This window comes from Oryza sativa, chromosome 1 (assembly GCF_034140825.1).
Source record: "Oryza sativa Japonica Group chromosome 1, ASM3414082v1".
In the NCBI taxonomy this organism is placed as follows: domain Eukaryota; kingdom Viridiplantae; phylum Streptophyta; class Magnoliopsida; order Poales; family Poaceae; genus Oryza; species Oryza sativa.
The window spans coordinates 40,500,140-40,514,405 of NC_089035.1; the positions used below are offsets into that span (position 1 = coordinate 40,500,140).

At 46.5% G+C, this 14,266-nt stretch overlaps 3 protein-coding genes across 3 annotated transcripts; 2 read left to right on the forward strand and 1 right to left on the reverse strand.

Annotated features, from left to right (window-relative positions):
* Window positions 1–717: 717 nt before the first annotated feature.
* LOC4324350 (uncharacterized) lies at window positions 718–1,835 on the reverse strand. Its single transcript, XM_015767659.3, has one exon. The coding sequence runs from the start codon at window positions 1,788–1,790 to the stop codon at window positions 909–911; it is 882 nt and encodes a 293-aa protein (XP_015623145.1). The 5' UTR covers window positions 1,791–1,835; the 3' UTR covers window positions 718–908.
* Window positions 1,836–10,826: 8,991 nt separating this feature from the next.
* LOC4324351 (cysteine proteinase inhibitor 4-like) lies at window positions 10,827–11,621 on the forward strand. The gene has a single exon (NM_001424205.1). It carries the CDS (start codon window positions 10,922–10,924, stop codon window positions 11,396–11,398), a length of 477 nt encoding a protein of 158 aa, NP_001411134.1. The 5' UTR covers window positions 10,827–10,921; the 3' UTR covers window positions 11,399–11,621.
* Window positions 11,622–12,982: 1,361 nt separating this feature from the next.
* LOC9266701 (cysteine proteinase inhibitor 5) lies at window positions 12,983–14,095 on the forward strand. Its single transcript, NM_001424206.1, has one exon. It carries the CDS (start codon window positions 13,337–13,339, stop codon window positions 13,781–13,783), a length of 447 nt encoding a protein of 148 aa, NP_001411135.1. The 5' UTR covers window positions 12,983–13,336; the 3' UTR covers window positions 13,784–14,095.
* Window positions 14,096–14,266: the final 171 nt, after the last annotated feature.

Below are 14,266 nucleotides of genomic sequence, written 5' to 3' on the forward strand. Positions count from 1 at the left end.
GGGAGTAGAGATAGCAACGGTACATGAGTCCACGTGTGTACTGGGCGACACGCCCAGTACAAGGTCCCTTTCGCTAGCCGTGGCGGCGTTTGGTGGTTTCACCAAGAAGCTCAAGCCCTCCTCGTTGCCACGTGGATATCTGGTCCAGGACGCGGCGGGCCCACCGCAGCCTCGAGTGACAGGTCTCCTTGCAAGTGGGCCCCACGCTATTATTTATTATCCGTAATAATCTGATGGTCCTGGACCACTGACAAATTCTTTTTCTCCTCTGATCGCCCTTTTCCTTATCCGCTTTAAAATTAAAAAACTTCAAATGGTATAGTGGATTATTCTTGTTTGTTTGAAATGGAATTTTCGGTTAAATTTCAAGCAACTCGTTACTCAGGATTTAAAGAGTATTTCGTGGCTAGGTGATCAAGGGGGAGCAAGTATGCGTATCATATGATCGACAATCCACGATGCTGAATCTTGAAGAGAGAAAAAAAATAACGTACGCAGATCACAGCAACGAGAGAGGATGATTAGGCTGATTGTATTATTATTGTTAAACATATCGTCGCCGACAAGCGCCATTAGTAAAGCATAAACATCCGTGGCACCATTCAATCCACGCTAATTCAACCACACCCACCCGCCGCGTACATCGTTTCTTGCTTTGTTTTCCTGCAAGATCTTCATATTATAATCTTTTCCCTAGCTAAAGATCAAGTTCAAGTATGCTACACAATAATATATCATCACCTTTTGCAAGAACAATTTGCTCCTTAATAATTAATCTCGACCAAAAATATCTGTACAAAACAAATTCGAGAGCAACTCAAAGTTGAAAGGAACTCTCGCTCTAATTAATCTCTACATCTACAAACACCGTTAATTAATGCCTTGATTATGATGTTTCATCGCCGAGTCTACTTGATCCTCGCCGCCGGAGCGGCCGGCGGCGGCGTGAAGAACCCGACGGCGCGGCACTTGACGTCCATCCCGGCGGCGGCGGCGGGCATCGGCATTGCTCCGGCGGCCGACGGCGAGGTGGCCGTCGACCTCTTGTAGGGGCCGAGCCACTTGGCGAGCATGTACCGGGTCTTGCGCCACGGCGGGACGTGCAGGCCGTGCGAACGGAGCGACCGCCGCGCCGCGTCGGCCGCGACGCGCACGGCGCGCCCGACGGCCTCCTCCCGCGCCACCACCACCGACGCCGGCACGGCGGCCACGACGACGGCGTACTCCGCCGTCGCGCGCGCGACCTCCAGCCCCGCCCGGAAGTCCGCGTCCACAATGTACCTGCTCTTCTGCCCCCTCGCCGCCGGCGCGACCACGTCGACGTACTCGTACGTCCCGGCCGTGATGCCACCGGAAGCCTCCCACCGCGACTTGCACACGCCGGCGTCGTACCCGGCGGCCCGCAGCCGCCGCGCCACGGCGCGCCGGAACGCCGCCCCGTACCTCCTCAGCGCCGGCTCCGCCTCCATCGCGGCCGCCACGGCAGCAGCCAGCCTGACCCGGAACGGGTCCTCCTCCACCGGCGGGTCGAGCAGCTCCCTCACGGACTCCGCCGCCGCCGCCGCGCGTTCCGGACCGTCGCCATCATCGGAGTCATACCCTTCGCCGCCCTTGCTCGCCGGCCCGGCGCCGTCCTCTCCCGCCGCGGCGCCCTCCGTCTCAAGAAACGCCTGCACGAGCCCGGACAGGCACGCGGAGGCCTCGTGCTCGCTGCCGCTGCTCGCCGACGACCCGGCGTCCCCGCGGAGCCGCGCGCGGACGGCGTCGTCGAGGCGGATGTAGACGGCCATTTTCGCCGGCGGCGTGCGTGGATTTGAGGTGTCTGAGCTCGCGGTGAGGGGAGGAGGCGCACACCCGGGTGACTCGTTTTTATAGGGTGGTTGGCTATGAGGCGAACTCGAGAGAGAGGAAGGGTTTATTCCTTTGGATCATTAGTGATTAGTGGGGGCGCTTAAGTTAGGAGCAACGAATTTGAGGAAGTTAACCATGGAATATGCTTTCCTGATGAGAGATGGTAGGCAAAAGCAGTGCGCCAAAAAAAATTACATATCAAAGCTAATTTGGTGCTGCCATGTACTCCCTCCAGTTCCATATTAATTGAACTTTTAAATTCCATATTAATTGATCTTTTAAATTCTATATTAATTGATCTTTTAAACAAGTTTGAGGTTAAACTTTTATAACTTTAACCATAAGTAACTTTAAAAATATTTAGTTCCAAAAAATTAGAACAACATATATAGATTTGTCTTTCAAAACATAAACATATATTTATTTATTATATATATTATAATAGAAAAATAATGTCAAGGATATATTTTATAAATCATGTCATTGTCTAAATCGTTAATTAAAATGAAACGGGAGAGAGTAAACAGATAGAGCGTGTTGGTTGATGGCTCGATGGCTGACATGTATAAATGTTTATCTCTGTTTTCTTTCTAGGTCCATCCATACTGACAGGGTTAATGTTGTTACAGTGCATTTTCTGCTGCCAGAGGTGACAGGTGTACAGTAATTAGCAGCTGTTAGCACGTGCTTAAGTTGTTTCCGAATCAATGGACGAGTTATTTGCATCTTTTAAAAATTATCTTCCATCTTCAACCATGTAGAATACTACTCACACGAGAGAGCTGGCGTTCGCACTGTATATATGCTGTTTTCTACTACAGCATTTGACCACGAAACGTCCAGGGAATGGAGGGAAATAGCGTGGAAAAGCAAGCTTATAATCCACACGCACTATACGAATATACGATTATGCAACCAAATCACTTTATTTATTTTTAACCTTAAGCCCCCGTTTCAAACGTGACGCTTTTTTCACCTGTATAAAAACAGTAAAAAGCTTTCTCGAAAAACCGGGTCGCCGCGGTGTGTTGGCATATTGCACTATTGCGTGTGTGTGTTGCTGCCGCCTGCGTGCGTGCCGTGCGTGGCGAGGATATGCCGTGGCATCCCGAGGCTTTGTCCTATCCGCACTGTCACGCGGGCCCCCCAACCTGGCTCGGGCGACGTCGATTGGGCCAAGTCAGCAGCAGGTGGGGGCGCCCCCGTGTTTGGCCCTTGGCGCGGCCGCGGGGTCGCCGTGGGAGGGACAAGAGCACGAGATGGATGGCGACTATGCTGCCCATTGCTCGATCGATCGTCTCGGTCTCGCCACTAGACTCGATAATCCATATCCGTTTCTGTGATCGCCTCTTCCTAATCTCTATCTCGACGCTCTCTTCTCGCCCCGTCTCCGTCTCGATCTCGATCGGGGCCCTACCAGGTTCAGCTGTACGCAACTGTTTCCAGGAGTATCTACACTGTTGACGGCATGACATTTCTTTAATGAAACTTTTTTACTTGCCCCCTGGTCCTGAGCTGACGCTGAACTTATCACCACTCACCAGAAAGAGAGGAGGCAAGTATTTACTGTACGCTTATCAGCTGAGGGAACAGAGTTGCGCTGTGCGTTGGAGGTAAATGGTGGCATACGAGTTACAGTTACTTTTGCCGTATTGCGGTGGAGACAACTCACCGACGCAGTGGAGTAAAATCTCGAGCGGAGATGGGATCAAACTCCGAAGAGAAAAGGTCGCGGTGGAAACATCCAGGGTCAAACGGCCACCAGCCAGGGCGTACGTGTAAACGGCGTGGTCGCGGTGGTACACATGCATAGGCCCCCGCGCACACGGGGGGGCGAGCGAGATCACGAGGACACCGGACACGTACCGGATCGGAGAGAGGCGGGGCCAGCGTTATCAAGGTTGGTTACTCGTTGCCGTCGCGACCGGCCCACCACCTCCCAACTCCCATCCCGCGCGGGATCCTAATATTCCTGTACAGTTTGGTCGAGCCAACGCTGCGCTCGCGCCCCCCGCATCGACCCACCGTTTCGCACGCAGTCTCGCTCTCGCGCGTGCTCGCGCTCGCGCAGGCGCAGCAAACGCAACGACCGTAGGCCGGGTAGGTAAAGGCACGTACTACGCCGCGCGCCACCGGTTTGCGTCGCGGAACGCCCGCCCGCCCGCCTCTGGTTTTTGCTAGAAACGGACACACCCCTTCGCGGAAGCCAAAATACCCAAACCCAAGTGGACGACGCGGCCCAGCGGAGCTGCGGAGGGAGCATGCGGCCGTGGAGGGGGAGGGCATCTCGCCCATTCCGTGCAGCACAGAAACTGCCCCTGTCCCATCGTTTTCTTTGGCACAGTTGGGTGTGGTTGCGCGTGATCAATGTGCGTGTGGTTGTGTAGACTACTCCACTTGCTTCCCATGTAAATTCGGGTAATGAGACCCAGTTAGATGACACTAAAACTTTTAAATCCCTATCACATCGGATGTTTGGACATTAATTATAAATATTAAACGTAGACTATTAATAAAACTCATCCATAATCTTAAACTAATTCGCGAGACGAATCTATTGAGCCTAACTAATCTATGATTAGCCTATGTGATGCTACAGTAAATATTTTTAATTATGAATTAATTAGATTTAAAAAATTTGTCTCGCGAATTAGCTTTCATTTATGTAATTGGTTTTGTAAATAGTATATATTTAATACTTTAAATTAGTATCTAATTATAGAGTTAATGGAAGAGAGAGAGCAGCTCGACGACTAATTTGCAGTCGGGTGATACGCTGCTCCCAATGATGTGTTAGTGCATTTTTCTCTTGCATGCATCCAAGCTGCTACTCTCAGCCAATTGTAGAATCTAAGTGAACACTAGAAAAATCAAAGCTAGCTATGAGAAATGTGTAGGATGTACTCTCTTTGTTACAGAATAAACTAACATCGTACAAGATATGTGTCATATCTTAAAATAACGAATCTGTATATACCTATATCCATATTTGATGTATTAGTATATATCACATTCTGCACGAAATTGGTTTATTTTGTGATGGAGAGAGTATATACAATCTATTATTATATTCACTAGTTTTTAGTATAATATGATGTGATCACTTTTGGAGCCAACAACTACTCCAAAGCGGTGGAAGGGGTTTGCCTGTTCTCCAAAGCGTCCACGTACGTGTCGTCTAGATACAATGAACCTGTGCGTTTCAAGATCACGAAGGAGCATTGTTCGTCGTGGTTCTTTAGCATCTGGACAGAAGTTTGGGTCAAATTCAAGGCTGATAGTTACACAGGAACCGTTGGTAGCATGCTGGGATAATTTTATGGCCTGGTCGCGTGAATGGCGTAAGTCCATTATAAGAAACATGCAGTCCACCACGATACAAAGATATCAGCAAACCAAGTGGGTGACGATACGCGGTGCGGTGAAGGAGAACCAGAGAGAATGAACAACGATGGCACGCCAAGTCGCCAGCGGGCGCAACGTGGCACGTAGGTCTCATCATCTTCTTCGCCTCTCGATCTTCGGCATTTTTCTTGTACCAAATGTTTGGAGCTAATAGTATACGCGCATGTGATTTCCTACACCTAAATATTGATTTTGCTCAGCTCGGTGCTGGACTTTGTGGATCAGGAATAACCCAACAAATATGCAAGAACAATGCACATACATAACGTCCCTTTCGACCATCGGTGCTTGTGATTTTGTGAATCATTACCGATCATATTAGAGTCGCCGAAGAAATCTCGAGCTTCCTATTAAGGAATCACCACCAAATCCCATGAGATTTAATTTGACGGTGTTTATTACAGACTACACCATCACGTGATCCCGTCTCTGTACTCCCAAATAAACTATTTCCCCACGTACAATCAGGTTCTATAAGCAGGTGTTTTCCCAACACCTCTTTCTCGTTTTCCGCGCACATATTTTTTAAACAGTTAAACGGTACGTTTTTTTATAAAAAGTTTCTATACGAAATTTACTTAAAAAATCAAATTAATATATTTTTTAAAAAAATAATTAATACTTAATTAATCACGCGCTAATGAACCGCTACTTTTTTTTTTTTACTTCCGGTTGAACATGGGACACTGAACACACCCTAAGTAGAGTACTCCCTCCGTCCCAAAAGTTCAGATTCATAGCTAAAAATTAAACATAGATTAACACTGTTAAGTGATAGTACTAGTAAGCAACTGTGTGTCCCCTCCCCTGGCCCCGCGCGGTCGCGAAAAGCCCATTTAACCCCACGCAGCGCGGCGCACGTACGACTCGTAGTTAGGGCTGAAAACGGTATGGAAACTTTTCGGATTCCGGATCTATTTTCGAAAACGGAATCTGTCGGTGAGAATTTTTTCGGAATTTTTCGGAAATAAATTCGGAAATATTTTCTCGGAAACGGAATCGAAAATGATAAGGGCAGTTTCCGTCGGAACTCGCAATCGGTCGGAAACTTTTCGGAATTTTTTTCGGAATTTCAGGAATTTTTTTCAGAATTTCCAGAAATTTTGTAACTGAAATACCCTGGGTTCTTTTTTTAAGCACTTAATAGAGAATACCATGGTGTTTTGTTGTTATTTTCTTGAAAATATTTGTTATGCAAATCTAAAATTACATAAGAATATTTTTTTCCTTCATTGGGATTTACCAACATCATTACTCTTTTAAATATAGATAATTTATTTCATAGATTGTGTTTTGTGATGTACTATTAATACTTAATAATTAGACTTATATGATTGTGTTTTATGATGAATCGTTGACCGTTGAGATTTGAGAATTGGATTAATCAGTTTGAGAGTTTTTTTTATTCCGATAAATTTTCGTTACCATATTTGCGCCGGTTCGTTTTCGCTCTGTTTTCGGTTTCGATAATATTCGATTCCGTTTTCGTATCCAGGTTTCCGATTCCGATTCTGATTTAAAAAAAATATAAAAATAAAAACGGTAAAAATGGTTTTCGTCCATTTCCGTACCGTTTTCACCCCTACTCGTACACCTCTACTCGTAGTACGACATTTTTTACCAGACCGGCCGCATGCGATTCTTCACCGGTGACAGCGCAATGATGCGGTGGCCTTTATCCAGCGGCACGCAGGAGCTGTCTGTCCACGCTGTTCATGCAGCTTGCAGATAGTAGATCGAGGCCGTGTTTAGTTTCCCTTTATTTCCAACTTTCTATTACATTATATCACATAGAAAACACACATAAACTTTTAACCTTTTTTTTAAAACTTTTAACTTTTTTCAAACTTCTAACTTTTTTTCAGAAACTAATCACACTCTCAGACACACGACGTCAAATCGTCCCGGGATTAGGATTACCACCGTTTTTTCTTTTGTCTCGCTGTCGAGAATCGAGATCATCGTGGACGTGTCCGTGCTAATCCACGTCGAAATCAATCGAATCATCGTGGACGTGTTGCTAATCCAAGTTAAACCAGCCGTCAAATGACGGCCCCTTCAACAGAAACTCAGTGAGATATTTCCAGTGAGATTAGAAATATGTTGTTGGTTTCAGTCTCTTTTACTTCCCCCGTTCTTAAATATAAAGGATTTTAGTTGGATATAATATAGCTTTATATCCAGATTCGTTGTACTAACCAAAATCTCTTATATTTAGATATAGAGAGAGTAATATGTGTTAGTTTGTTAGAGGATACATTCATGGGTACATGAGTATGATGACTAATGTGACGTGTATACTGATATGCGCGTGTGTCTACCGTGTAAAAACATATCTTGAAAAACAAAAAACAACAACGAGTGAATTACATGTTAGGTCAACTTGGTTACATATATTACACATTGACATATTTGGTTGTCAGGGCTACGGCATATCGCAACCAACCAAAACAGTTCTGCAAGCAACAAAGGCAGTTGCAGCCACAGCCCTTGCCTGCTGAATAGGCCAGTTGGACAAGGCCCTCGTCTGGAAGTGTTTGCTGATACATGGGTTACTGGCCTAAAGTGCAAAATCTGGTATCTAAACCTAATCCAACGTAAAAATATTGATGATCCATGGTGAGACTAGGATAAAAATAACTGGTCCAAAATTCAACTTACTCATAATAATATCATGCATGATAGATATCTAAGTTGCCATTATGTCATTTTACGTATCATAAGATTTGTATCCTGTTATATGCCGATACTACCAAATATTTGATATAAAGGATTACTACGTTTCGTATCGCAGTACCATCAATCTTATTTATTTACGACAATATACTCAGAAATGATGTGATTATATTATATAATTCTATCCAGTTTGGAAAGAACGACATATCAGTCTTTTTTTCATTTTCTACAGGATATGAGAAAAATTCCGTGTTCCAAGGATATCAAAATTAATTAGGTGCGGACGTTTGTGACGATTTTATATTTCATAAATGAAGCACATTATTGCATCTAGGTTTTTTCTCTTGAACCAATATACACGAAACTGAGTGACTTCAACATCATGCGTGGCGCCATGGATAGTGAAGGCAGCAAGATCAGGAGTGAAGTTTGATCCTGTGTATTATTATCATATCATGCGCATAACAAACTAGATGCAATAAACATTTTTTTCTAGCCACAATATAAACAACTTATTATGATTGATGTCCTTGTTAATTCCGGCCTAATGATCAGCACATACCTGTCATTCCTCTAATCAGGTCTGGCGAAAAATAAAGCTAAATCAAGTTCAATAATACACCCTAAAGTAAGGACTGGGTGTTAAAGTGGGGACACAAACGATCAGGAAGATCACATTGATACATCTGCTCCTAGACTTGTTTGGTCCTTTTCTGATTCGTTCAGATATGCACTCTACCTATCAAGTAGATGAAGACCACATACAGTAGTGATCAACCGGTCGTAGTGCCACAAGTGTAAAGTGAACATCATCTGGATAACGTGGTGTGTGCATTTCTCCGTTTAGTAGTGTATTGACTTGATAGACCATGAACCTTTCATTATTTTTTTGCCGAAGAAAGTTGAGAGAGATATTTGCCACTCCCACTATTTTTCATCATTATTCGTTCCAGGGTAATCCTCCAAAGAGAGTTGATAATATATATAGCAGGTCAATATATAGGCATGCTTTTTTTAATTATGTTGCCGTGCAATTATGCGTTTGTTTAGTGTGCATTTTGTTGTCGGGTTAGTGCGGGTTAAAACTAGTCAGCCTATCATTTTTACTCCTAAAGATGGTAACTGATCGATCAGCTCGATCGGACAATAAACCCACTGCCACTACCACTAGTACTAGGTTAGCCTAGTCCTAGTAGCATGTAGGCCTTCTAAAGTTGGAAGTTTGGGTTAAAATTGATACGATGTGACTGAAAAGTTGCGTGTGTATGACAGGTTAATGTGATAGAAAAAGTTGAAAGTTTGGATCTAAATACAGCCGTAGCATCGCAAATCAGACGAGCTAGCTAGTACTACAATTTAATCATTTCCAGCCTCATCTTTTCACTTATACTTATCAGAAAAAAATTTAAAATTTCAATCTTAAATTTGAAGCTGATTTTAAAATCTTTTCATCGGAGTTTAGTTTTTAGCATTTACTTTTAAATCGTTAGGAACACGTATATAAAAGTTTTATTAACAAATTACTTTTCGTTTGCAAATATGATGTTTGAACGATGGGGCTGTTTGTTTATGCTTATTCGATCCGCTTACTAACAATTTAAATTTGTAAATAAAACATTTATATACACGTCCAATTTAAAAGTAAATGTTATAAAGCAATCTATAAAAAAACCATAAAATCAACTCCAAAATTAAAATTTAATTTTGGCTTCTAGGTATAAGCATAAACGAAACAATTGGACTTAAAAAAACATTGTCAGGCGAGTTTTTCTTTAGAAAAAAGAAATGCTGCATGACAGCATCCCATTCCGACGGGATGACACCTCATCTTGTCCAAATGTCCAAATGGGGTATCAATCGATACCTACTGGATATCATACGATATTTGCGAGGTATCATCCCGTTAAAATGGGGTATCAGTTGATACCTACTAGGTATCATACGATATTTGTGAGGTATCATCCCGTTTGAACGAGTTATGGTTCAGGAGCATTTTTCGAAAAAAAGAACATGGGCAGGAGCAATCACCCAACTTCCTGGAAGTTGCAGCCTTGCAGGTGACGCGGCTAGATGGGCCCGGAGGGAGCACGCGGCGCAGCCTCTCGTGGACGAACGGCCCATCGCACGACCAGAGCCCACAGGGATACCCGGCGCGCAGGCCGGTTAACAGAGATGCCTCGAACGCAGGTGCAGGCCTGGACTTGTGTTGTAGCCCTGCAGCCCGCACCGGAGGACTAGCGATTAGCGAAGCCGCGGTCACGCACGCCACGCGTTCGATCGATCGATCATCGATCGCGAAAACCCTGCCACTGGAGAAATCCTATTCATTATCGCCTAGAAATTCGATTGTTAAGCTTTTATCTGCTAAATGGAGTATATGACTACTGCATGCGTCACCAAGATAAGCATAACGTACGTGTGCCGCTTCGGTGCTGCTGCGTTCGCGAAAAATCATTGCGTTCGTTTCGGTGCTATGCTGTGTACGGCCATTACGGTGTACCGTCGCCGCACATATCCACCCACCCAGCACACAGACAGCAGCGACACAAGTTACAACAATATCCAGGTGAGCTGGGGGCCATGAACCTACACTCCCTAGCCACTCTCACGCCAGCGCCGCGACAACCACCCAAGTTTGGCTAGCTTCCCAACCCTGACGTCACGTAAGCTTTTGCCAATTCCGCCAACGCCCACGCCCATGCGCGCACCCGTCTACGCGGCACCGCGCACGCGCCACCCCCCTCGACGTGTCCTCACACCACCTCGTCCCTATCCATGATCGCGTCCCGCCCGCGCGCCGCGCGCGCGCGCGCGTCCTTCCAAACACCAACCCGCGAGTCCTTGAGTCCTTTCCGTTCCGATTCCCCCGTATAAATCCCCGCGCCACCGTACCACGGGCTCCCGCATCCATCGTTCTCGCTCACTTCTCACAAACACAACAAAAAACATCGTCGCAGACAAAAACATCGTGCACGTTGGTTGCGTGTCAATGGCGGCTCGTTGTCCGGTCGGTGTGGCCTCTGTGCTGCTGCTGATCGTCTTGGTCACGGTGGCGTCCGCGGCGTCTGGCGCGCGATCCGGCGGCGGCGGCGGCGGGGGCATACGGGAGTTGCGGGGCGGCGGCGCGGGGAGGAGGGTGGGGGGAAGGACGGAGGTGAGGGACGTGGAGGGGGACAGGGAGGTGCAGGAGCTGGGGCGCTTCTCCGTCGAGGAGCACAACCGCCGGCGCCGCAGCCGGGACTGCGGCGACGTCCGGCTGGAGTTCGGCAGGGTGGTCGCCGCGCAGCGCCAGGTGGTGTCCGGGCTCAAGTACTACCTCCGCGTCGCCGCCGCCGAGGAGGGCGCCGCGGGTCAGAACGGCGGCGAGCCCCGCGTGTTCGACGCCGTCGTGGTGGTCAAGCCCTGGCTCGAGTCGCGCACGCTGCTCACGTTCGCCCCGGCCGCGGACTCGCCGAACGAGTCGTAGCACGCAGGCAGAGAGAGGCAAGGTCACACAGGACACAGCTGAGCTGGTGTAAGAATAAAAAATGTACCAAGTTTCAGGTGCAGTTGTGCACCGAACGGGGTACTCGTATTCAGTAGAGAGTGAACAAAGTAAGTGTACGTGTGCGTGTTGCGGCAATAGATGTTCGAAGGCTTTTTGTGTAGAGAGACGGGAGAGAGTGGCAATAAAGTACTATACTTGTTCTACATCTTCTTCGTTTAATTTGCATATGCTTATGCTTATTTTTTTCCCACTCGATCGCCAATCAGGCTCAGGAGCTCACGTTGCTTAAATAATGCTGAGAGGTGATCGCGTGTAGTGACTAGCTTGAACGAACGAAATCATCAATTAATAAAAGCCCTAGTGCTACCGATTTTCTAGTTTTTTTTTTCTCCTCGGAATGGCTGTCACGAAATTAAATTAAAAAACGACCTTGTTTCTTACTAACTGAGAACCAGAACCTTGTCTTTTCGCGATGCAAAAAAAACCTTTGCACGTTAATATATTAGAAAAAAATAACTAGCGCAACTGTGATACACCGAGGCAATCACTGGTCAACAGAAGGGCATACCCCATTACATAAGAAACTGGTTTAAACCAAGCAAAGCTTCTAAGCTAAGACTAAGAGATTAAGAAGTTGCGATAAACTAAGCTAAGTTGTGTTTCGCTAAGCATAGTCTTGTCTGGTGGTCCCATGCACAAACCAGGCACATAAGACCATTCACAGTGCATCTACGTGGCTTTCATCCCTACTGCGCCCCACGAGGATTTTCGTCTCTACGTTTGCAACCCTCGTACCTAACATGCAAAATTATAGACACCACTTGAGCTATTTCTTCCAGAAATACGGCTGACAGTATCTTTCACGGCAAATATCCCGAGGGACTATCTATACATTTGTCGATAAATTTTAAAAATTTATCAAATATAAATACAATATAATTATACTGTAATTACACTGTAAGTATAGAATAATTACACTATAACTTATATGTAATTATACTGTAACTATAGTATAACTACACTGTAACTTTAGTATAACTACACTGTAACTATAATAATTACATTGTTACTTATATGTAATTACATTGTAACTATAATATAACTTGCATGTAAGTGAGATGTACCTTTATAAAACTTATGTTTGGCACTGCTCACGTAAAAGAGGGATTACGAACTCGCAATGTCTGTTTGTACGATGCGTGTGGAGGCCATCATTCATGCATGCATGTTCGGGTATGCCCTGCCGCTTTATCTCTGCCCTTCGTCTGACATCTACGCGTGCATGAGCCGCGCCAGTGCCGGTAGCCAGCGGCCGTCGAAAGAAACAAATCAAAACGTCGACGCAAAAGCACGAATCTTGAGGTTCATCAAGCGGTTCGAAAATCGACAAATTCTAAGGAAGAAATTTGTCAACAGATTTATAGCAAAATCGATACCGAAATACCACCCCAAGCTAATAAATCTCAACATGCGGCAGCCAGCCAGGTTTTGGTGAAACAGTACTGTATAAAAGCATCGCGTTTCCTTTCTCGTTCCCCCTCTCTTTTTCTTCCGTTTCCAGTGCGAGTACACGGCAATGATCACCCCTTTGCTACTTTTCATATCCATGCAACATGCATACAAAAAGATGGAACAAACTCCATCCTTTTTTCTAGTCCACAAACGCTAGCTTCGCCCGCCCCTCGTCACGCAACGCCGGACAAAGGCCGAGCTTGCTGTTGCGCGGAGCAGCTGCAGGGTCCACGTGATGCCGCGCCGTGGCGCCGCATGCACACACGCGCGCGTCGCTACGTGGTCACGCGAACACCTGCACTGCAGTACACACCACCCTACCTATATCATCTCTCGCCTCTGTACATCTGTGCAAAACTGCGAAATCCAAACATATAATTAGCTAGCAAGCGAAAGTACAAAACTATGGCCTCCAAGCTGTATTACGCCGTCGCCCCGCTCGTGCTGGTGCTTCTCCTCCTCGCGCCGCTCTCGTCCGCGCGCCTCGCCGCCGCCGCCGCCGCCGACGACGACGGGCAGTGGCCGGCGGGCGGCGGCCGCGGGAGGAAGGTCGGCGGGAGGACGGACGTGGAGGACGTGGAGGGGAACAGGGAGGTGCAGGAGCTCGGGCTCTTCTGCGTCGTGGAACACAACCGGCGAGGGGGGTCGGCCACCCGCGGCCGCGGGCTGGTCTTCTCCAGGGTCGTGGCGGCGCAGACGCAGGTGGTCTCCGGGATCAAGTACTACCTCCGCATCGCTGCCCAGGAGGCCGACGACGAGCTGGTGTTCGACGCCGTCGTCGTCGTCAAGGCCTGGGTGCCGTCCCGCGAGATGGTCTCCTTCGTGCCGGCGGCGGAGCTGCCAGGATACTGAATCGGCTGGTTATCCATGGACGCATGCCTTTTGATGGAGATGGAAGATGGGTGTGCGTCATCATCTTTGAGGTGATCTAATGTCTAATTAGATATGATACTGATGTAAGATGCATACAGCATGACTGCATCTACCATGTTTGGCGTAAATTTTGCTTGCTGCAGAGTCCAACTTGTGTAAGATGGTAGCTTATGCTTCTCAGTTTTCTCTCTTTCTGTAGCATCTGTAAATCCTGTTCCTCAATGACACCTATAGCTCTGTACAAACTAAAAAAGAGAAATTCGGAGGAAGATATGTCCCTCCAAACTTTTTAAAGAAAAACTTGTGAACATTTTTTAAGAAAAAAATGTAAATATGTTAGGAATTAAACACAGGACCTTAAAATTAAAACCACACATCCATTACCACTATCAAGTGCATCCAGTTCAGTACAAACTGATCGTGTCGTCAGCTAAACCCTAGCGTGAGCTAAGGTCGATGAAG